Source organism: Anolis sagrei, chromosome 6 (assembly GCF_037176765.1).
Source record: "Anolis sagrei isolate rAnoSag1 chromosome 6, rAnoSag1.mat, whole genome shotgun sequence".
Lineage (NCBI taxonomy): Eukaryota > Metazoa > Chordata > Lepidosauria > Squamata > Dactyloidae > Anolis > Anolis sagrei.
This window is the reverse complement of record NC_090026.1, coordinates 40,195,182-40,219,677: the sequence shown is the minus strand read 5'-3', so window position 1 is coordinate 40,219,677 and position 24,496 is coordinate 40,195,182. Positions and strand designations below refer to the sequence as shown.

At 40.1% G+C, this 24,496-nt stretch overlaps 1 protein-coding gene across 2 annotated transcripts in view; it reads left to right on the top strand.

Annotated features, from left to right (window-relative positions):
* Window positions 1-19,988, top strand: part of WIPF2 (WAS/WASL interacting protein family member 2) — a 32,622-nt gene extending 12,634 nt beyond the window's left edge. For both annotated transcript variants that reach the window (XM_060781039.2, XM_060781040.2), the window contains 7 exons: window positions 5,445-5,553; window positions 6,330-6,462; window positions 8,226-8,342; window positions 11,679-12,341; window positions 14,403-14,615; window positions 16,333-16,434; window positions 17,376-19,988. In XM_060781039.2, coding sequence (XP_060637022.1) covers window positions 5,491-5,553; window positions 6,330-6,462; window positions 8,226-8,342; window positions 11,679-12,341; window positions 14,403-14,615; window positions 16,333-16,434; window positions 17,376-17,416 — 1,332 coding nt within the window. In that variant the 5' untranslated portion in view covers window positions 5,445-5,490 and the 3' untranslated portion in view covers window positions 17,417-19,988. The remainder of the gene's footprint in view (window positions 1-5,444; window positions 5,554-6,329; window positions 6,463-8,225; window positions 8,343-11,678; window positions 12,342-14,402; window positions 14,616-16,332; window positions 16,435-17,375) is intronic.
* Window positions 19,989-24,496: the final 4,508 nt, after the last annotated feature.

The following is a 24,496-nucleotide window of genomic DNA, read 5'->3' as shown; positions in this document are numbered from 1 at the left end:
GAGGTACACAAAAGGTAACCATTGTTGGAAAAGTAATTGTTAATGTAGTAAATACTGGGCAGAGAGAAAATGACATCTTGTTTTTGCAGTAATGAGAGTGATTATATCAGGATCACTGTGTTTCAGTAAAGGTAATGAGCCAGGATGCATATTATGATTAAACTACCTCTATTCCCACAGTTGCAGTCTTGCTCATGAGCAAATAAGAATCCAGCCACTGCTGATTTGAATATTGGAGCTTAGTATCAGTAACTCTTGTCTGAGGCAGATTCAAAGATAACTTTTATTGTGGTAGATGTTTTTGGAGATATTTTATGGGCATGGCACAAATTCTAGGCACCACAATTGAAGAGAGCTATTGACAAGCTGGAATGTGTCCAGAGGAGGGCGACTAAAATAATCAAGGGTCTGGAGAACAAGCCCTATGAGGAGCAGCTTAAAGAGCTGGGCATTTTTAGCCTGAAGAAGAGAAGGCTGAGAGGAGACATGATAGCCATGTATAAATACGAGAGAGGACGTCATAGGGAGGAGGGAGCAAGCTTGTTTTCTGCTGTCCTGGAGACTAGGATGTGGAACAATGGCTTCAAACTACAAGAAAGGAGATTCCATGTGAACATTAGGAAGAACTTCCTGACTGTGAGAGCTGTTCAGCAGTGGAACTCTCTGCCCCAGAGTGTGGTGGAGACCCCTTCTTTGGAAGCTTTTAAACAGAGTCTGGATGGCCATCTGTTGGGGGTGCTTTGATTGCAATATTCCTGCTTCTTGGCAGGGGGTTGGACTGGAAGGCCCACGAGGTCTCTTCCAACTCTATGATTCTATGACTGACAAGTTCATTAGAAACTAAAGGCACAAAAGGGATGTTTGAGAGCAGTACCACATCTCCTGCCTCCTCAGTTGTGCTGCATGTTTCTTGAAAGTGTTTCAGACAAGAGCCCTGTAAACCTGATAACAGATCTAGAGCCATTGAATGTCCTGAGCCCTTTCATCAATGCTTACCTTACTAAAATGTACCTTCTAGTATTTGGACATACATACTGGAACCCAATTCCCTCCATGCCTAAAAATGAAATCCAGACCAAGAGCTAGAGGAGGTTATATTACAGGAAAGATAACATGGCATAACCTGTTTACAAGCAATTGATCTTCAAAATATGGAGAGTGTAACTTCATCCATATCTTCTCTCAAAACAGAGACATCTATAAAACAGACAGTGCTTGCTTACAATACGAGCGCAATGGTCCCGTGGTATCTGCTGGGATACCAAAATCTGTGGATGCTCAAGTCCTCTTGTATATAATAGTAAAATGGTGTCCCTTATATAAAAATGGCAGAATTGAGTTTAGCTTTAATAATTATTTTTTTCATTTTCAAAGTGTGAATGATCATGTCTGTGGATACAGAATCTGTAGCTACAGAAGGCTTAACTTTATCTAAGAAACAATCCATTCTAGCCTTCTATAACAGAGCAGATGAGCCAGTGCATCACATGTCTGCTAACCTGATATGGGGCTATGGCCCTCTAGTTGATTAGGGTTTCTTATATTAGGAAGAAACTTTGAAATTTTTGCCTGTTACCTGTACACTACCTGAGGTTTTATGAGTAAGTACATACTGTTCCTTGTAAACCAGTCATTTCCTCTTCTCTTCAGGTGATGATAGGATGAAACTGTCATACTGCCCACATGACATTGCTATCATTTCAGGGATTGCATACTTTTGAATGCTGGTGATGCCAAGGGTGTGACTTTTTACTAGGATCAGAATGGGAGCAGGAAAAAGATTTGGGAAGGGGGAGACAGAATATTGTCCTGTTGGGGGTTCAAGCAGATGAAACTGAAAGAGCAATTCCGTTTCTTCCCGATTAAAAACATCCAGCTAAGTATGTTTTACTTTTTGAAAAGTTTACTTCACTCCAAAAGTGGTTGTGAGTATCTGTTAGCTTTTGTAACATGCTATGAATATTTGAGATGTGAAGGATTTTTTGAGATGTGAAGGATTTAAAATTATAACATAGCTGAGTGGTAGAAGTAAACATTAGCCTTGAGTATAGATATTTGTTTTAACATTTCTATAATTTTAATATAGTAACAATAACTTATGTAATTTTAACATTTCTATAACTTTCTATAATTTCTATAATGGAGGAAGGTAGGGAGTTTCAGAAAAATGTCTATTTCTGTTTTATTAACTATTCCAAAGCTTTTGACTGTGTGGAATTGTGGCAAGTTCTTGGTAGTATGGGAATATCAAGTCACCTTGTCTGTCTCCTGAGGAATCTGTATAATAGTCAAGTAGCAACAGTAAGAACAGACCACAGAACAACAGACTGGTTCAAGTTGGGGAAAGGAGAACAGCAGGGCTGTACATTTTCACCCTGCCTATTCTACTTGTATGCAGAATGCATCATGCGACATGTGGGGCTTGATGAATCCAAGGTTGGAATTAAAATTTCTGGAAGAAGCACTAACAACCTTAGCTATGCAGATGATACCACTTTGATGGCTGAAAGCAAAGAGGAGCTAAGGAGCCTTATAACCAAGGTGAAAGAAGAAAGTGCAAAAGCTCGGTTGCAGTTAAACATAAAAAAACTAAGATTATTGCAACCAGACTGATGAATAACTGGCAAATAGAGGGAGAAAACGTGGAGGCAGTGACAGACTTTGTATTTCTAGGCACAAAGCGTACTGCAGATGCACACTGCAGCCAGGAAATCAGAAGACGTTTACTACTTGGGAGGAGAGCAATGACCAGTCTCAATAAAATAGTGAAGAATAGAGACATCAAACCGGCAACGAAGATCTGCATAGTTAAAGCAATGGTATTCCCCGTAGTAACCTATAGATGCAAGAGCTGGGCCAAATGGAAGGCTGAGCAAAGGAAGATAGATGCTTTTGGACTGTGGTGTTGGGGGAAAATTCTGAGAATACCTTGGACCACAAGAAGATCAACACCAGTCCATACTCCAGGAAATAATGCCTGGCTGCTCACTGGAGGGAAGGATGTTAGAAGCAAAGATGAAGTACTTTGGCCACATAATGAGAAGTCAGTATAGCTTGGAGAAGATGATGATGCTGGGGGAAAATGGAAGGAAAAAGGAAGAGGGGCCAACCAAGGGCAAGATGGATGGATATTATCCGTGAAGTGAGTGGCTTGAAGGAGCTGTAGGTGATGATGGCCAACAGTGGACTGGTCCATGAGGTCATGAAAGTCGAAAGTGACTGAAGAAATAACAACAAGATATTTTCTGAACCGGTGCTCTTACATCAAGCAAACAAAGCAAATCTTCAGGTTACAAAAGGGGGCGCAGTAGAGGTGAGGAGCTATCTTTCGGCAGTGACTGAAAATGTGTATGTTTATTGTAGGTTAGGAAGCAAGAGACTAGCTGGTTTTTGTGGCATAGAATTATCTCACACCTACTAATTGGGACAAAATCTTTGATTATGCAAATTTAACTGGTCAACTAATTGATTAAAATGTAACAATCGATTTATGATAATGTTGCAGCTTTAATACTTAGATAAACTTGCAGTTTGCAAAGAAATGGAACAAAAATAATTCATAAAAAAGGTCAGTGAGCCTGCAAATGTCATATAAAAAAGAAAAACAAACAAATAAATACAATGTATTGTCGAAGGCTTTCATGGCTGGAATCACTCAGTTCTTGTGGGTTTTTTCGGGCTGTATGGCCATGTTCTAGAGGCATTTCTCCTGACGTTTCGCCTGCATCTATGGCAAGCATCCTCAGAGGTGAGGTTACCTCTGAGGATGCTTGCCATAGATGCAGGCGAAACGTCAGGAGAAATGCCTCTAGAACATGGCCACACAGCCCGAAAAAACCCACAAGAACGAAATAAATACAAGCTCATTAGACCCAGCTAGCTGAACGTTTGGGTAGATCACTTTCAGAACTTAGCATATTAATAGAGTGTGTGTGAACTGGGAAATTTCTCATCCTGTCCATTCCTAAAGTGATGGTTGAAATAGGTGGAAAAACCTACAGGTTTTTAGTTATTCAATGCTAGGTGTTATTTTTGACTAGTGTTTGAAAAAGGCTGGCAAAAATATGTGTTCTTCTATGTGAGTTGCCTTTATCAAGGATTTCAAAAAGACCAGCATTGCTGGTAATTCCTCGATTGAAGTTACTGGGATTTCATCTTATCTTTGCCTGGAGCTGCTATGACTTCCTTGTTTTTGCACACATGTTCTGAAACTGGATGCATTCCAGTGGTGTTAGACTTTCCTGTTCGAAATAGTTCTGACTGGTAATTTGTCATTGGCTTCTGGCTCCTGACACATATCAGCTCTATACTATGGGGATGAGTTATGCTGTTTCCTGTATCGGTCTCTTCCAAAATGTTTCTGTTGTTATATGGTGACTGGAACTTCATGTTTGACTGTCAGGTTATGGGCAATCTGTACAGCTCTGCTGTATTAGCTAATACACAACTATGTGTGTTGAAACCTGAATTTGATTAGTTTTCCCAATCAGTAACACATGGTTAAGGCTTTCTCTGGAAATGCAAGGAAGAATCTTGCAAACTCTTACCTGGCAACTGCATAGTCCCAAATCATCCGATGTCTTGGCATCCCTATTTCCATAATTTCTATATATACGGAAAATCTGGTTTCCCTCCATTCAGTGAAGTTCTTTTTGTGAGAATTAAAGTGTGTGTCTGCACTCCAATTTGAAACCTGTTTGAAACTAGTTTTGTTGTTTCCATTTCCTTCCAAGGACCATGGGAATTGCAACCCTGGAAGGATGCTGAGAATGTGGTTAAACAAGTTTGGAGGAAAGCTTCAAACCGGTTTTAAGCAAGTAGACGTGAAAAGAATGGCATTTGTTAGGAGGCTTTTAAAATTGTTTTTACAAGAGTTTATATTCCAAAATTGTGGAAAGCTGGACACTTGTGCCTTGTTTCTATAGTGTTTTGCATCCAAGAGAAGGAAGAGTACATCAGCCTTTTTATTCCACCCTTGTTTTCTATTTCCCTCTATTTCTCTAAATCATGGGTTTTTTAAAAAATTCTGAAAAACAGGAAAGGTTAGTGGTATTAAATAATGGTACAGCATACAGATGTTCTTCCATAATATTTCTGTTTAGCCTTAATTCTTAAATATTTCTTTTTCAATCAAGCCAGAAATTTTTACCTTTTTGTAGTTCTCTAATGCATTCTCTGTCATACAGGAATTGGGGGCTTTTGAATATAACTTTTGTAGTCTTTTAAAGCATTTTAAATGATATAAATAATCAAAATAATCTCTAAGCTATTTTTCTTTGGTATACTAGCTGGTGGGGATGACACAGAATGTGGACAAATCCTTTGCAGGAAACAGTGCATTCTGTATTCTTCAGTTGTGTTTGCTGCTGTTTTGTTTTTGTTTTTTGTTGTTGTTTTTTTGTTGTTTTTTTTGACAAATTTGTATTTTGCTTTGAATATTATAGGTTGATGAGTGACCAAAAGTTATCTTTACACTGAGCCAGCAGGAAGATGCCAATACCACCTCCCCCTCCCCCTCCCCCTGGACCACCCCCACCTCCGACTCTCAATCAGGTAAGGACTCCTCCTGCTCCAACACACCACCCTTCTATTCACTTTTGGGTGACCAGTTACATATAACTGACAAATATTCCTTCTAATACAGTGAAAGGCAAAGGTTGCGTTTCTGTCACATTTCTGTGCTCTGGAAGCATATCTGGTGAAGACTTGTGTATTGATATCTGCACAGATCGTACCTAAGAGAGATGGAAAGTTAATGTGGTCTAAGGCAGCTTGATGCCTACATAGGAGCTTTGGATTAAAGCTTTCAGAAATTTCCAAGTTCAAAGCATGCTTCTCCAGAAAATTACTCTGAACAGTATGGCTGGGGGACTGGCAACCTTGGAGAAGTGGCACTGGGCATAGCAGATGTTTTTTCCAAGGCATAGTTAGATGTTCTTAAAATAGGTTGATGAATTATGATTGTGATAGAGATGGGAGCTGCAGTAAAAATGAAAGGCAATTGAGTTCTGTAGAAGCCATTCCACTGAGCCCTTTTCCAAACCATACAAATATGAATACTGTTTTAGCTGCAAAAATGCAGGTTCTTAAGCTGTGATGTCCTATTTAAAGCATGCATGTCATCTGATGATTTATTTTATTCACTGGTAAGAAAGCAGGCTCTGCTTAGCTCTAAAGCTGTGTAGGGAAGAGAGATTGTAGCTTGCCATTTTAAAGAAGCAATCCTTGAGCAGATTGGCTAAATAATAACTATTTTCTTAGCATCCTAAGCTAAACTACTCCTGTGTCTATCTTTCTTTGTTTACCTATGCATCATTTTTTCATTTCAGGCTAACACAGACCCTCCAAAATTGAGCAGAGATGAACAGCGAGGGAGGGGGGCCCTCTTACAAGATATCTGTAAGGGGGCCAAGTTGAAAAAAGTGGCCCAAGTCAATGACCGGAGTGCACCGATCATTGAAAGTAAGTATGAGCTTCATTGTAAGTATGAGAGTCAGTTCCAGCTTGTCTCCTGCCTGTGTCATCAGTTGGGAGCCCCTTCCCCCAGCAACAATTGCTGCTCTGGGACCAGAGTGAAGAGAGGGCGGCTGGGAAGACAGTACCACCTTGTCACCTGTGCTATGCTAATAATATAATATAATATAATACATTGGATATTCATATAATATTTATATTATAATGTAATATAATAATATTTTATAATTATATATTTTCTATTTCATGTAATATTACTAATAATATTACAATATAATGGTATAGTACAGTGATAGGCAACCTTTTGAGCTTGGTGTGTCAAAATTCACCAAAAAAGCGAGCATAATTCAGGTGGAGTGCCACTAAAAAAAAACATTATTTTGCGATATTTATAGTTTAAATAACAAAAATGCATAATTGTAAAATATAACCGTATTTAATAACCCAAAAACTAATTATTTAACTTACCTGCTTAGTGACTTCTTTGTTCATCCTTCAGTCGGTTTCTTTTGTTGGTCTTGATTTTATTTAACTTTTGTGGGTTGCCGTAAACTAAGATAAGTGAAGGAGAGGGGAAATTCTTTAACTAGCTGGTTATTAGTGACTTTTTTGTTGCTGAATTTCATTGACTAAATCTTCAATTGAAGGTTGGTATTTTGTACACTTCAAGCCCAAGCAAGTGCTACTAACATCATCTGTCAATCTGTTTCTTTTGATGGTTTTGATATTATTTAACACTGAGAATAAGGTCTCACAAAAGTATATGGCTGTGTGCCATCAAAAATGGTTATGCGTGTCAGTGCTGACACACATGTCATAGGTTCGCCATCATTGGTATAGTACAATATAGTAATATATAATACTGATATTGTGCTATGCTATTAATATATTGTATGTATATATACCTTTTAAGCCACTCTGGGTCCCCTTCGGGGTGAAAAGGGCAGCATATAAATGTTGTAAATAAATAATAAATAATAATAGTTGAATAGCTCTTTGCCATCAAATATAAGAGAAATGATGATGGCAGTAAGTGTAATAGCCCAATTTATAAATAAAACTCTTGTAACTTGTGTTGGAATAACATATGGATGAAATATAGTAATAGATTTTAACAAAGTTTGGAAATTAATATTCAGGAGAATTCAGCAATAATTTAGAACTTATACAAAGAGAGACAGCAGGTGAGTTATGGCACGAGACATATTTGAGATGGATTTTATTTTCACTTGGTAATGCTCTGCTTTATGTGATGGCTGATTTAGATTTTTGCCATATTATAAGGAAAAAACAAGCTAGAAAGAAATGTTTTTTTCTCTCTTTGTGCAATGTTGCATATGGTTGGGTTCATTTACATGGATGTGACTGACAGATGTCTCCTACGACTTACTGTGAACCTGCTGGCTAATGAAATCTGCAGGTTGAATCCCTACTGAAGGTGATATTTCTTGCCCAATAATTGGCAAGCAGGGAATGTCTTATTCCTGCATTGTTCTCAAATGCACTCCATCTAGAATTGTAAGTGTGATCCATTTTCTGGGCACTTATTTAAAATAGTAGGAGACATTTATTATACTCTTTTAAGCACAGTGTGATTTTGTTTTATTTTTTTTTCTTTATTATCATCAAATTTATGTTCATCGCATTCAGAAATTAAGGTGTTCAATTTGATCTGTAGTTTTGTCAGTAAACTGCCACACTGTGTTGCAAACTTGGCCATTTTGACTAATTTGGGAACTTCTTTGTTTCAGAATCCAAGGGCGGCGGTGGCGGCTACAGCTCTGGTGCATCCCCTCTGCAACCGAGGGGGGGGCTATTTCAAGGTGGTGTCCCCAAGCTCAGACCAGTGGGAGTAAAGGACAATTCAGGTGATTTCTCCATATCTATATATAAATAAAAATGTAATGTTCGTTTGTGGGATTAACAGAACTCAAAAACCACTGGATGAATTGACACCAAATTTGGACACAAGATACCTAACAACCCAATGTATATCCTTCACTCCAAAAAATTGATTTTGTCATTTGAGAGTTGTAGTTGCTGGGATTTATAGTTCACCTACAATCAAAGAGCATTCTGAACTCCACCAACGATGGAATTGAACCAAACTTGGCACACAGTTCTCCCATGAACAACAGAAAATACTGGAAGAGTTTGGTGGGCAGTGTCCTTTGGTTTTGGAATTGTGGTTCACCTACATCCAGAGATCACTGTGCACTCAAACAATGATGGATCTGGACCAAACTCTACACGAATACTCCATATGCCCAAATGTGAACACTGGTGGAGTTTGGGGAAAATAGAATCTTGACATTTGGGAGTTATAGTTGCTGGGATTTATAGTTCACCTACAATCTCAGAGTATTCTGAACCCCACCAACAATAGAATTGGGCCAAACCTCCCATACAGAACCCCCATGTGGGCCACAGCAACGCGTGGCAGGGGATGGCTAGTTACTAAATAACAGTGCCTTTTGCAGATCATCTTAATGCCTTGCAATTTCATAGTGTTGATATAATCAAACATTCCACATTATCAGGAAAGATGATTTGATTTTTAGCTGAACATATTCCCTCTTGATACTATCAGCAGTTTCTGTCAACTTTTAAGGAACTGAGTATCAGCATAACTGAGAATTGTTAAAGAGAACTACCCTAAAATATAGCAGAGCATCCAAAAATCAAACAGGGTACTTAAAGTTAAGCAACAGCTCACAGTTAGCAAAGTGTGAAGTGCCATTGGTTGTGGCTGTAAAGAATTAAGAGCTTAGGCAAAATTGCAGAGTCCAATCTTAAAAATCACAAAAGGTTTATTTACAATAATAAGAAACAATAACTGCATTTCTTAATACTCTAAGATGGGTGTAGCAACTCTAACACCCATCTCTTCTAAGGTTTCAAAAGAGAGGGGAAAAACAGCACTCACTACATCTCTCCAGACACACAAGCAGAAAGTGATCTCAAAGCACACAGCACATACACAGATACAAGAAACAGAAGTAAGATTTTAAAAAGGCTTGCAGCAGAAAAGTATCATTCTACACAACCAATCTGAATGAGAACAGAAACAGAGAGAGGACAAAATAGATACATTCCCAACTGTTAGACAGGAGACATGGAAGAAGGGAAACCCTTAATTTATACGAAACTAACTGCTGCTCCTTAAGGCCTTGAGACTTGGGCTGTGTGGGGTTGAATTCCAACAAGAACGACTAAGCTTTTTGTCAGTGTTGGAATTCATATCTTCCTCTCCATCTACATCTCTATTATTGTTTTGCCTCAGGGGCAACTTAAGTCTCAAATTAGCATATCTGACCTCCTGCACCATCTGGAATATGATAGATGGTGACCAAGATAGTATTTTTTTTCTGTAGTAGCATTCTGTTTCTGGCATACTTTCCCAATGGTGACTTCTTGAACATCAAGTGAAGATCTTTTTACTTGTCTTGTTGACCATAGATTCTGATCCAGATTGAAATTAGCATCCAGAAATTGTATTTTCTTCCATGTGTTCTTTCAAATATGCTGTGAAGTAGTTTAATTTACTGGGTTGCTGTGAGTTTTCTGGGCTGTGTGGCCATGTTCCAGAAGCATTCTCTCCTGACATTTTGCCCACATCTGTGGCAGGCATCCTCAAAGGTTGTGACGTGTTTTGGAAACTAGGCAAGTGAAGTTTATATATCTGTAGAATATCTAGGGTGGGGCAAAGAACTCTTGTCTGCTTGAAGCAAGTGTGATTGTTGCAGTTTCCCACCTCGATTAGCATTTAATGGTCTTGCAGCTTCAAAGCCTGGCTGGTTGCTGCCTGGGGAAAACCTTTGTTGGGAGGTGTTAGCTGGCCCTGATTGATGCTTGTCTGGAATTTCCCTGCTTTTTGAGTATTGCTCTTTATTTACTGTCCTGATTTTAGAGGATTTTTAAATACTGGCAGCCAGATTTTGTTCATTTTCATGGTTTCCGCCTTTCTGTTGAAATTGTCCACATGCTTGTGGATTTCAGTAGCTTCTCTGTGTAGTCTGACATGGTAGTTGTTAGAGTGGTCCAGCATTTCTGTGTTCTTAAAAAGTATTCTGTGTCCAGGTTGGTTCATCAGGTTCTCTGCTATGGTTGACTTTGGTTGAGTTAGTCTGCAGTGCCTTTCATGTTCCTTGATTTGTGTCTGGGCAAAGCTGCATTTGGTGGTCCCTTTGTAGACTTGTCCACAGCTGCATGGTATACAGTAGACTCCTGCAGAGGTGAGAGGATCCCGCTTGTCCTTCGCTGAATGCAGCATTTCTTAGATTTTCTTAGTGAGTCTGTAGATCGTTTGTATGTTGTGTTAGTTCATCAGCTTCCCTTTGCAGTCAGTGGTTCCCTTGTTGTATGGTAAGAACATTTTTCCTCTGGGTACATCTTTGTCTTTACTAGCTTAATTTAATATGCTTTGTGTATTTCTCCTGCTGTGGAAAGCATTTAAGAAAGACCTTTCAGAAACATCTGAAAACTTGGCTCTTTTGATGTGCCTTTGGAGAGTGACCATTCATCCCATTTCTGCTTGTTCCATCTACAGTATTTCCCCTATAATGCACTCCCCCCCCCCCCCCCGTCCTAAACTGAAAGCCTAATGCCACTGTACATCCTTTTTGGGCTCCCCTCAATACACATTTCTACTCCTACCTCAGCCAGGGTTTTATCATTTTACGTTGTCCATTTGGCCCGCCCATTTTGACCTATTTTATATTATGTTATTTTGCCTTGTTTATTTTATTTTGCTACTACATGTATTTTATTGTGATATAATTTTTGTTGTTTGTATTTTATTTTTATTTTATTTTGCTGTATTGTATCTTTGGGCTTGACCTCATGTTAATGGCCCTGAGTCCCCTTTGGGGAGGTGGCGGCAGGGTATAAATAAAGTTGTTTATTATTATTATTATTTTATTATTATTATTATTAATATTATTATTAGTAGTATAAGTATTATTATTTACTCTTAAGATTTTGAATGTTGGTATTTTGCCTCTAAAAATACGCAGTCTTTGTCACTGTACACCAATGGCCCCCGTTTCTCTACAAGAATCACTTAGCTTTACTGAATTTAATGGTGGCCTTGTGCAATAGAATTGTGGTCAAAAATTCTTACCAAAAGTAAGGTAAAGTATGTCTCCATTGCTAACAATTTTACTTCTGTAAGTAATAATGCTGTGTTGTTTTTCTGGTTTCAGACAGCCCCTCGGGGAAGCAGTCACTGCAAGTTCCTGGGACCAGATCAGTTGCACCACGGCCTGCTGTTTCTTCTTCTAGTGGCCGACACCAAGATGACGCAGATAATAACCGGGCTTCTCCCCCTGAGCTTCCACGTACCCAGAGACCTTCTTTACCTGATCTCTCACGGCCCAATAGTGCTAGCAGTGCTGGCATGAAACATAGTTCCTCGGCGCCACCGCCTCCACCACCTGGACGTCGAGCCAATGCACCTCCTGCTCCTCCTTCCATGCACAACAACAAAGTACCTTCCTACAACCGTGAGAAGCCATTGCCGCCAACTCCAGGGCAGCGACTTCCAGGAAATCGGGAAGGCCCCCCAGCTCCTCCTCCTATTAAGCCACCTCCTTCTCCAGTGAACCTCCGAACGGGACCAAGTAGCCAGGGCCAGTCTCTGGCACCCCCTCCTCCACCCTACCGGCAGCCCCCTGGTGTCCCCAATGGTCCAGCCAGCCCCACCAATGAGTTGGCCCCTGAGCTTCCACAGAGACACAATTCCTTGCATAGAAAGACACCAGGGCCTACAAGGGGTATGGCGCCTCCCCCTCCCCCATCAGCTTCCCCTTCTTTACAGAGCAGTCGGCCCCCACCTCCTGCCCGTGATCCTCCAAGCCGTGGCGCAGGTAAGAGATTGTCCCTGCACTATTACTCTGTAAAACAGGCAGTGGACTTACTGACTTAAGCACCTTTTGTTGCTTTTCTACAGGAGAAATGCAGGTAAATCTTCTGGTCTGAGAATGATATTTTCTGACTTGGAATGTATAGGACATTGGTTTAACATAGTACCTTGGTTTAACATAGCCTAGTTTAATGCCTAAGATATTCCCATTTAGAATTTCAGCTCTGTCAGAAGTTTGCCAGTGGTATTAGATATTCTCTCCCAGCCTCAATTCCTCAGTTTACTGGTTTATTTTGCAATGTTCTTTTAAGGTGTATCTCTGTACAGTTCACACAATGTGATTAAATTCTCAGAAATGCGTAATGAATGTTGTTACCGTGATTGTAATATGGGCAATTTCAGTAATTTGGGTTGTGTCGTTACCGAGTTCCTTAATTATATTGTTTCAGAAAAATGCCTCTTAATTTATAGCACTATTGTTCAGTAAACCCTCTGAACTATGAGCTCAGAACCTCTCATTTCACATCTTATGTGGACCACATCCCAAGCTAGCTCAGAACTTGAGCACTTTGCCCATAAAGGTCATTATGTGAGAATGGAGATTTTGGGTTGAGATGAAGACATTGATACCATGGGTTAAAATGTGGCTCAAAGAATGGCTGAGTTGAGTTGAACCTCACACATTGTAACAAATAAAAGTAGAACATTGTAAGCTTTGGGTTGCTGTGAGTGTTCTGGGCTGTATGACTATGTTCCAGAAGCATTCTCTCCTGACATTTTGTCCACATCTCAGAGGTTGAAGGGTCTGTTGGAAACTAGACAAGTAAGGTTTTTATATCTGTGGAATGTCCAGGGTGGGAGAAAGAACTCTTGGGTTTTTTTAGGCAATGTGAAAGTTGCAAATGTCCACCTTGATTAGCATTTAATGGCCTTGCCACTTTAAAGCCTGGCTGGTTGCTGCCTGAGGGAATCCTTTGTTGGGAGGTATTAGCTGGTCCTGATTAATCCGTGTTTGGAATTCCCTTGCTTTTTGAGTGTTGCTTTTTATTTACTGTCCTGATTTTAGAGTTTTTTAATTACTGGTAGTCAGATTTTGTTCACTTTTATGATTTCCTCCTTTCTGTTGAAATTGTCCACATGCGTGCGGATTTCAATGGCTTCTCTGTGTAGTCTGACATGGTCATTGTTAGAGTAGTCCAGCATTTCTGTGTTCTTCACGACAGACATCAGAAAAGCTGCAAGACCGAAAACAAGCCACAAGAGTAAATACAAAGATCCACCCAGAGGAAAAGTGTTCTTGCCATACATCAAGGGGACCACTGACTGCATAGGGAAGCTGATGAAGAAACACAACATACAAACTATCTACAGACCCACTAAGAAAATCCAAAAAATGCTACGCTCAGCAAAGGACAAGAGGGATCCTCTCAACTTTGCAGGAGTCTACTGTATCCCATGCAGCTGTGGACAAGTTATGTAGGGACCACCAAACGCAGCGCCCAAACATGAATCACATAACAAGAGTGGCACTGCAGACTAATTCAACCTGAGAAGTTAGCCATAGCCGAGAACTTGATGAACCAACCTGGACACAGCATATTATTTGAGAATACAGAAATGCTCTAACAACCACCATGTCAGCCTACACAGAAAAGCCATTGTAGGTTTTGTTTACATCTGATCTACAGTGTCCTGAAATATGTCTAAGCAAGAGTGTGATGTCATGAGGCACAATGAAGATTGAATCTGTATCAAGAGTTGCATTTGGTTTGCATTTAACCAAACTAAAACTTGGTCCAATCATGTTACCGCAAAGCTTTTTAAGAAATAGTGTAGAGTTGGTTTAGTTTAGTTATGTGCCGATTTATGACTGTTTCATCTGATGCCAACCACCAGATAATGCATATCTTACTGAGTGAAAGTTGGCCACTTCACAATTACATTGTGGAATTGAGAAAGTCACTGAATAATACAATTTTGAAAAGGAAATAAGAGTGGGCCCTCTCTAATTCTGGCTACTGAGAATTTTCATGAGACAGTGCTGACTGGGGAAATTTTGTTTTAGCCCCTCCACCACCACCGCCGCCCATGATCAGAAATGGTGGCAGAGATGCACCACCGCCTCCCCCGCCCTACAGAATGCATGGGACTTCAGATACAACGAGCCGCGGGAAACCGCCCCCACCTCCCACCAGAACTCCAGTTGGACCACCCCCTCCACCCCCACCAATGAGAAATGGGCACCGGGACTCCATCTCGACTGTTAGGTCTTTTTTGGGTAAGTAAAACAAACTACTTGCTGTGTTATTTCACTACTAGCCATCCCCTGCCATGTGTTGCTGTGGCCCAGTCTGTGTATATGTGTTTTGTGTGTGTATATATGAGTATATGTGTGTGTGTATATTGGTGTATATATGTAGTTTTGCGTTCTAATGTATTTTTTTAAGCCTCTTCTGCTGTGTATTTCAGTGTTTTTATGAGTCATGGTCACTTGTTGGCCTGATGGGTGTATTATGTCCAAATCTGGTGTCAATTCGTACAGTGATTTTTGACTTACGTTAATCCTATAAACGAACATTACATTTTTATTTACATAGATACAATTCTAGCTGTCCCCTGCCACGCGTTGCTGTGGCCCAGTCTTCATATATGTATTTTCAGTGTGTATATGTGTGTGTATATATTTGTGTATATGTGTTTGCGTGTGTGTATGTGTGTGTGTGTGTGTGTGGTTTTGTGTACGTGTTGTAATCTATTTTTGTTTTTTTGGCTTTTTAAGTCTTTTCTGCTGTGTTTTTCAGTGTTTTTATGAGTGATGGTCACTCATTGGCCTGATAGATGTATTGTGTCCAAATTTGGTGTCAATTCGTCCAGTGGTTTTTGAGTTATGTTAATCCCACAAACGAACATTACATTTTTATTTATATAGATAGGGTGAAGAACTTTTAGTCCTCTTGAAGCTGTTGGGCAACAACTCTCATTTCCCGAAGTTGGTATAGCCAGTTGAGAGGCATGATGGGAGTTGCAAGCCAGCAATGTTTTTAAAGGGACAGTGTCCCTATCCAGACCTTAATACGTGTGCCATTTAAGTTGAATGAAAGGGATGATACAGGTTCTGGGGATGCAATAAAGAACTATGCAGTCATTGCTGGTTTAGCTAGTTCGGTTATCCTGGGCTTTGAAATGCTGTGATAGGTAGGAAGAAGTGTATCTGTTGTAATGGGACAGTAAGATCCAACTTTTCTATTAAAAATTAAGAGTTGTTTTTAAAAGTAGTTTATTTATACTATGGGTGTTGGCATCTTATTACATGACTGATTGCCAAATATTTCATAACATAGAGCAGAAATGGCCAATTGGAGATTACTGAAGGAGTTTTTGATCTGTTATTAGTAGTCGCACTGTCAGACAGTCTACAAGGAAAATGTATTCATTCACAGAAGTTGGGCATCTGCAGTCTAATATTACTTTGGATTTGTGTAGAATTTTCCTGTGTTAAACTAATTCTATTTTGCATAGAATAGGCAGACCAATAGCTACTTGGTGAGTCAATGATATTGTCTTTTTGATAAATTGTGCTCTGCTCTTAAGAGTGCTCAGAGTCTGCCAAGCTGAAGTTATACAGCTTTTTTAAAAATAGATTTTTGAAGTACCGTATGTTAATTAAAAAAAGAGAATATCAAACCTAGTATGTCTTTTTGGTTGCAATAGCTTGCAGGAAGGGCAGTGGAGTGGCTATGATTGAATGAGCTGAACACGTTTTCATTCCACATGATCCCCATTGATTTGATTAAATGTACGTTGGCATTTTTTTTTTGGGTTGTTGTAGGTTTTTTCGGGCTATATGGCCATGTTCCAGAGGCATTCTCTCCTGACATTTTGCCTGCATCTATGGCAAGCATCCTCAGAGGTTGTGAGATCTGTTGGAACTAGGGTGTCTTGGAACAGCTTCTCCCCATAGAGATGTTCAATGTATTTCTTTTTCTTTTTTATAGATGATTTTGAATCTAAATACTCCTTTCATCCAGTTGAAGACTTTCCAGCTCCAGAAGAGTTCAGGCATTTCCAGAGAATTTATCCCAGTAAAACTAACAGAGGTAAGTGCATTTGACCTACTTCTGTTATTGTGGGTTTGAAGCCATTACGTAGAACCAAAACAGTTATCTGCCAGGATTGTATATGAAGATTATTTTGAGGGGGAAGAGGAAGGTGGTGATGAATGTTGACAGTTCTGTTCCCAGCCTTTTTTTTTCAAATTATACAATACATTCATGCTTCTATAAATGTCATGTTAGTTGTGTGCATTCTCATGTTTGTTTCTCCAAGTCCAGTGGATTTTCACAAGGAAAAGGGATGGCTGTAGTGTCAACTTGTCAGCAGTAGAAGTGGGTGGGCAGAAGTTCATAGTTCTTGTTGACAAAGAATTTATAGGTGTACTTCATTTTGGAGCCCCCAGTGGTGCAGCAGGTTGAGCTGCTGAACTTGCTGGCTAAAAGGTTGGCAGTTCGAATCTGGGGAGCGGGGTGAGCTCCTGCTGTTAGCTCCAGCTTCTGCCAACCTAGCAGTTTGAAAACATGCAAATGTGAGTAGATCAATATGTACCGCTTTGGGAGGAATGTAACGGTGCTTCATGCAGTCATGCTGGCCACATAACCATGGAAGTGTCTGTGGACAATGCTGGATCTTAGGCTTAGAAATGGAAATGAGCCCCCCCCCCCCCCCCCCCCGAGTCGGACACAACTAGACTTAATACCAAGGAGAACCCTTTACATTTACCTTTGTTTTGGAAGCCCAGTTGTCAGGAGTCTTCTCTGAGAAGATGGTGTACAGAAAACAGACAACATGAAAACAAGATACTTCCTGTGTCTAATGAGGTTTAAATGGCCTCATAAATCTGTAGGCTGATTTTTCTATGGATGGCAATTAACAATGCAAAAGCTTCATATTCTCTTGTGCTTTGTGGCTAGACTCCGTGTTGAGCAAGCATTCCATGATGATCCATCCATGGCATTATTAATTGTATCTATTGTCTTTTCAGCTACTCGCGGAGCTCCTCCTCTGCCTCCCATTCCCAGGTGAAAAATGGACAACTTTGCACAGTACCGCGGCAAATGGACCTGTGTTCTCAGATTTCCCCCCTGCCTTCCAATACTTCAAAAACCTGCATGAGAAACACATTCCTGGTATATTGCTCCCCTCCACCCTAAACGGTTGCAAAAGCCTGGATGAATATACAATTGCTGTCTTCCATCTATGCATTTCACTCCCAGACTCAAAAGGACATCTGTTATAACAACTGGGTGAGAAGCATCTTCTGCAGCTCCACATTGCTTCCTCATTTTCCCAGCTCTTCCTATCATGGAGGGAGGGCCCCCAGTTCATTCACCATTGCTGTTCAAAAACAAGGGCACCGTGGATATTCTCCAACAATGAAAGTTAAATAGAACAGTTTTGGAACTGTGGGCCAAGTTGAAGTACCCATTTGTAGATACTTGCATAGCATAAGCAAGGGGAATTGACCATATGTTGTATGCAGGTGGGGAGCTCTGATTTTTACAAGGTGCAACATTAAAAATACTACATAGCTATTCTATTTTTAAATGCAAACACTACATACTAACACATTATGTAACTTGAAGAAAAGGAGGGATGAAAAACAAGTATCAGCAGCATTTTTCAGAGCAAACTTCTCAATGATGTAGCAGTATCCTTCATAGCACAAGAAATACTTGGGATGTGCAGCAGTTGCTCTATTTTAGGTGTTATCTTTGTCCTGCTGGTCTGGAGCCATTGTCATTCCCTGAATGTCAACTCTTCCAAATAGCTGCTGGCACTCCAGTTGAAGCTGTCGTGATCCATAATAAATGCTGTGTCTGTGCATTGAATAGATTATTACATATGGTGCCATTCGTGCTACATAGAACTTGGATTAGAGACAAGGCATACAGAAAACATTGTTGGATGGCCTAGTGTTGATAGCAGGCTGGAAGAGTGCAACCATATAGTGTGCCCACAGACAGTAAATTTGTGGACTAGATGGGGCAGCAGTTCAAGGCAAGATGCGCCTCACATTGTTATTTTAGGGATTTTGACATAGACTGTTAGACTGTGGCAGCTCTTTTCTTCAAGGAGATCAAATCTTCTCGCAGAGAGAGGCACAGTTCTATCTTACCTCTTTATGTCATTGTGGTGGCTCTGTTTCCTGTGTTCATTCCTCCATCAGTAATCATATTTTGCCTTACCTTTTTTGTTTGGAGTGGCAAATGAACATTGGCTTGCTGCCTATGTCACCAAGGGTATCAAATGGAGAAGCATTTGGCTCTAGTTTTGAACAGGAAAATCCCTCCTGCTATTACTGTGTCTGGTTAAAAAGTTAACTCTGAAATGATAAACCAGCTGTTCTAACTCAAAATTATTTACTAATAGTTAATAACCCACCCCATCAAAGTTACTTTTAGAGGTCAGGGATGCTAGAAAAATGTCTCCTATGGTTTGTTTCTTTTTGTCAGGTGTAAACTCCTTACAACGATGTTCCAAATCTAATGTGGGTTTCTTACATTGTGGCTTAGAAAACCTATCCTGTGATCTGGAGAGAACTTCATAGTGTCTGGTCTTGTGTTTCAGGTCAGAAAAGAGCCTTTCCATTTTTTTCTCCTCAGCCTCTGTCTCCGTGGATGTATAGTCTGCTGAGAATTCACTGCTAGGCTGTTAACCAATAGAATGAAGTGCCCAGTCCCAAGTTGAGAACAATTAATTCAGGCCTGGACCTGAAGCAGTTTCCCTTTCCTCCTCTTACCCCTTTCCCATTAATATTTTGTTCGACCGATTATAACATCAGAGGAAGACTCTGGCTAGTTGGTTAGGTTTTGGCCTTACACAGTACTTCTGTTATGTGATTGATACCAGATTTATTATAATTGTGTGTATTTACTCTCAAATAACATGGGAATGGGGAAATGTGTGTTATAATCATAAATATTGATCTATTTTATATGTTGTAAAAAGTTTGTAGGCTTGCGGGCCATACACTATAAAAGTTCTTCACCTTCTGCTTTTATTTTTCCCCTTTTTGATGATGGAAATTCATCTGTTTTTGTTTTGTTTTTTTTTGTTAATGACCAGGCAGTCTCTCATGTTGAGGGGCTAGTGCTTGGTTGGAGGCATTTCTTTTTTTCTTCTGGAGGAAAATTAAATCTTACCTGGTATACCTCACTGGGAAGAGATGTTAAATGCGCTATGCATTTGGGATGGGGATAGGGGTGTTTAATTTTTTTTTACTGTTACATTCCTTGTAACATTAGTTTTCCAGTAACTAAAACCTTTGTTTGGGAAGCAACTGTGAAGGGGGTTCCTAAGCTTGAAATGGCAGTTGAATGAAAAACTTAATAAAAGAGGCACATGTGTTGTACTTGCACGTTTTGGGACAAAGCACTGCTTTATTCTTCCATTCTATTTTTTTTCTCTTCCTGTAGTTATGTTTGGTTTGTTCTGTCTGGCTAGGAGGGATGTGTTTGCTTTTTCTTGCTGATCAAGAGTGTTTGTACAAAGGGAAGTTAATGCACACAGACATTTTCCAATTTCACCCTTTCCCAAAAGCTCAGGACAGGTTTATACAGCATTTCAATCAAATAAACAATGCTTAGACTGATAACTACTATTGAGATGATGTCAGTTTGGTCTCACAAGTCAGAGGAAGACTCTGCCAAAATGTGTTTGAGCTTAAAGATTGTTGCCATTCTTTGTGGTCAGAGACTCTGAGCCAGCCAGTATAATTAGATTGATATCACTTAATTGTTTTTCCCTTGGCCATACCATTTGAGGTTGTTGGTGAAGGGATTGAATGCTTGAGGACTGACACCATCTAAAAAGCTCTTCTTACTTAGAATAAAAGTCAGAAAAACATACCATACTTGGTATTAAAACACCTGTCCTGTTTTGTTATCGTAAATAGTAATACAGGATAAGCATTTTATATATATATATATATATATATATATATATATATATATATATATATATATATTCCTCTCTGAACAAACACCAAGGAATGGCATTCCAAGATACCAATTTTGTAACACTTTATATAATATCTGTAGCTGCTCTTTTGAGATTGTTGAGATTAAGTCAGACTGTAACTTGGACATACATCTTTATAGAGCTAAAGTTTCTGGTTTCAAAAATGTTCTACAAATTTAGATTCTTGGTCCAAGCGGGCATGGACAGACTTTGGCCCTTGAAGTTCCACGATTCCTAATAATGATAATAATAATAATAATAATAATAATAATAATAATAATAATCTTTATTTAATACCCCGCCACCATCTCCCCAATGGGGACTCAGGACAGCTTACACGAGGCCAAGCCCAACAGCATATTACAATAAAGTAAAACCAAAACAGAATAACAACATAGTAAAATACATACAACATATGAGTGCAATGACGATAAAGCAAAATCATACACAGTAAAATGACAAAGCATAACAATGAGCGGGGCCGCATGTGCAAGATAAAAATTAAGATATTAAAAATACTAAAATCAGGATGAGATGGGGATGGAGCAGATTGCTTGTGGGGGAGAAACTCGTAAAGGAACGGGGTCATAAATATAGATCTTCATACAGGTGGGGAATATACTCTGGGGACAAAAACCGTTGAGAAGGAGCAACTGTGTATGATAATATGACTACTCTACAAAACCGCTGGTAGGCTGTTGGGAACTGTGGGAGTTGAAGTCCAAAATACCTGGATGGCCGAAGTTTGCCCATGCCTGGTCTAAAGGATAAAATTTAAATATCTACAAGCCTTTAGATGTGAAATGCCCCCAAGACAGATTGCATTTTGTCATGTACATTTAGAGAACCTGCCACAAGTGGCTTTTAAATTGGTGCTGTGTGCCATTGTAGACCATGTTCTAATGTCCTGGGTGCAACTCTTCTTCCAGAAAGTGTGGGCTTTAAAAAACAGCATCTAGCCCCCCTGTATTATATAGAAATTCTTGGAAATGCAGACTGGTGGAATAAATGGCTGGGTAAATTGTATTGTATTGTTGGTCCTTGGAAAGGCCTGCACAGTTCTTTCATTTCATGGTTAACGAAAGTAAAATACATTATTCAGAACAGTAAATGCAAAAACAGAATTTATGTGAAATCACACAAACTGGCTTAATTTGAATGACATACAGGCTGCAGAAATCCACATTTCATGCGATGAGGGTTAGAACTACCCTGGTTGAGTTTTTTGTAGTGCGAGTTATAGGCATGTGCTGCAAATGAATGGCGAAACAGTATGAATGTGCCAGGGAACAAGTATCTGTGGTAGAGTGTATGTGATTGAATGGCAAGTTCTTCAAGCTTCACTCACTGTGCCTTACCCTTAAATGAGATGTGTGTGTTATGTTTTGGAGCAGGGGAATCACTTTCTCAACATGCAGTCTCCCCTAAGCTTGTATACACTGTATTTGCTGACTTTGATGCTTTTAACACTAACATTATCTTTGACTAGAGAACACTATTAGTCATGTTTCTCCAAGAACCAGAATATGGATCACATGCAACTAGGAATTCTCTTGATAAGGTATTTGGGAAGCTTTTGTCTTCTAAATCTCCTTTACAATGTTTTTGCTGCAGATAAATTGGCCACAAAGATTTTGTGCAAGCCTCACTCCCACAAACTGAGCTACCAACATGAGCACAGATGGTTTTCCTGTTGGGATCCTTGTATGAATAGAGCACATGACTGGTTTTATACTAAATACCTCCTTCCTAATTTTTTCCCTTAGTGGCACCTGCACATTTCTTTTAAAGTTCATTGTCAGCGGGTAGAAATTTAAGATGCAAGTGAACAGAAAAGATGTGTGCAGTTAGGCAGCAGTGAGTAGCTGTGTTGCAAAGATAGAAGTGCACTGGTTACAGCTCTGAGCAGAATATGTAGATTTTGATAATCTGCATCTCTTTCTCCTGAGTCTATATACCATTCATCACAATCTTACCTTTATTTCTAGTTAACATATTACTAGCTTCCATTGATCTTACACCAATGATATCTGCAAAACCTCTAGAAAATCTGGTTGAAGAGAGGAAAGAGGGGACTTCATTTTCACTCCTTACCTATTATGTTTGATGGTGCCTCTTTTATTGATTCACTATTTTGGAAAAACACTGTACCTAACCCACAGTAAGTGATGCTGTCTCTACTGAAAATGTAACTGCATCCATTGATGCACAATCAAATCTATGTCCATGATCTAATAAATTAATCAAATGCAAATGGTGTCCTCCTAATTTGTTTTCTGCCTCCAAGATCAATACGCTTTTAGTGAATGTATACCTTCAGTTGTGTGCCTTCAAATAATTTCCAACTTAAGGTAGCCATATTTTCCTGGCAAGGTTCATTTAGAGCAGTGGTTCTCAACCTGGGGGTCGCGACCCTCAGGGGGTCATTGGGCCATTTTCTGGGGGTCGTGAAGCCACCTCGGTTGGCCCGCCCCCTCCTGGCTCAGAAGGATCGATGGGAAGGCTCCCTGCATTGCTTGGCCCTCTGAGGAGCCTTTGCCACATGGCCCTCGCTCCCTGCTGGGCTCGGAAGAGGCACGAGGGTCAAGGGGAAGGCTCGCCATGTGGCCTAGCCGACTAGGGAGACTTTGCCACTCGGTCCTCGCCTCCTCGCCTCAGAAGGGGCGAGGGACAAGGGGATCCACTCGGCCCTCACCCCCTGTTTGGCTTGGAAGGGTCAAGGGGAAGGCTCCCCATGCGGCTTGGCTGACCGGGAAGCCTTTGCCACTCGGCCCTCAACCCCTGCTGGGTTCGGAAGGAGCGAGGGTTGAGGGGAAGGCTCCCTGCTCGGACTGGCTCTCGCTACCCAAGTTTGATCCAGGTCCATCATCGGTGGAGGCCGGTTTCTCTGGTTGTGAGTGAACTACAACTCCCAGAAACAAAGGTTAGCCTTCCAGTAATCAACTGTAAGCATATCAGCTATGTGTTCCAAATTTGGTTCCATTTCATTGTTGTTAGAATTCAAAATGCTCTTTGTTGGCAGGGGAACTATACATCCCAGCAACTTCCAACTCCCAAATGCCAAGGTCTATTTTCCCCAAGCCTCTCCAGTATTTTCTGTTCGTCATGGGAGTTCTGTATGCCAAGTTTGCTTCAATTCAATTCTTGTTGGAGTTCAGAATGCTCTTGGTTCGCAGAGGAACTATACATCCCAGCAACTTCAACTCCCAAATGTCAAGATCTATTTTCACCAAACTCCACCAGTCTTAAAATTTGGGCATATTGAGTATTTGTGCCAAGTTGGGTTCATAGTGCTCTCCGGATATAGAACTAGATCTCCCGTAAATTGCTGTCAATTCCTCCCAAACTCCTGCAGTATTTTTTATTGGTCATTGGGGTTCTGTGTGCCAAGTTTGGTCCAGGTCTGTAATTCATGGGGATTTCAGTGGTCTGTGGAAGTCAGAGCTGCATCAGTTGAAGGTACTGCAGATCCCATTATCTGTTGTCCATACTCCCCCGAACATTTTGTTTTTGTGATTAGTCACTACGCTTTAATTATGTTCAGTTTGTAACTATGAAAATACATCCTGCATGTCAGATATTTACATTACAATTCATAACAGTAGCAAAATTATGGTTGGGGGTCACCACAACATGAGGAACTTTGTTTAGGGGTCATGGCATTAGAAAGCTTGAGAATCATTGCTGTAAATAAATAAATATAGATAATAATTACATCAATATTAATATAAAATAAGTATATTGCTAGTAACATATTATATATATATATATATATATATATATATATATATATATATATTGCTAGTAACATTATTAGTAGAAATAATAGCCAAATCTGGGGAGCTCCAATGGATACACCCCTTTCACTCCATTCATTCTCGGAAAGCCCCGCCCCCTTTAACTTCTCGACCAATTCTTCCCTGGCAAGCCCCGCCCCTTAATTCCTCAGCCAATCATTCCTCTTCCGAGAAGGGAAGCTCCAATGGATGCACTTCTTTTGCTCCAGTCAGCCTTGGAAAGCCCAGCCGCCAGTAGCTGCTCAGGACACGCCCCTTTCAGCGATTGCTTCCCGCTCTGGGGAGCCCCGCCCACTAATGCCTCAGCCAATCCGTCCCTGGCAAGCCCCGCCCCCGTGTTTTCGAC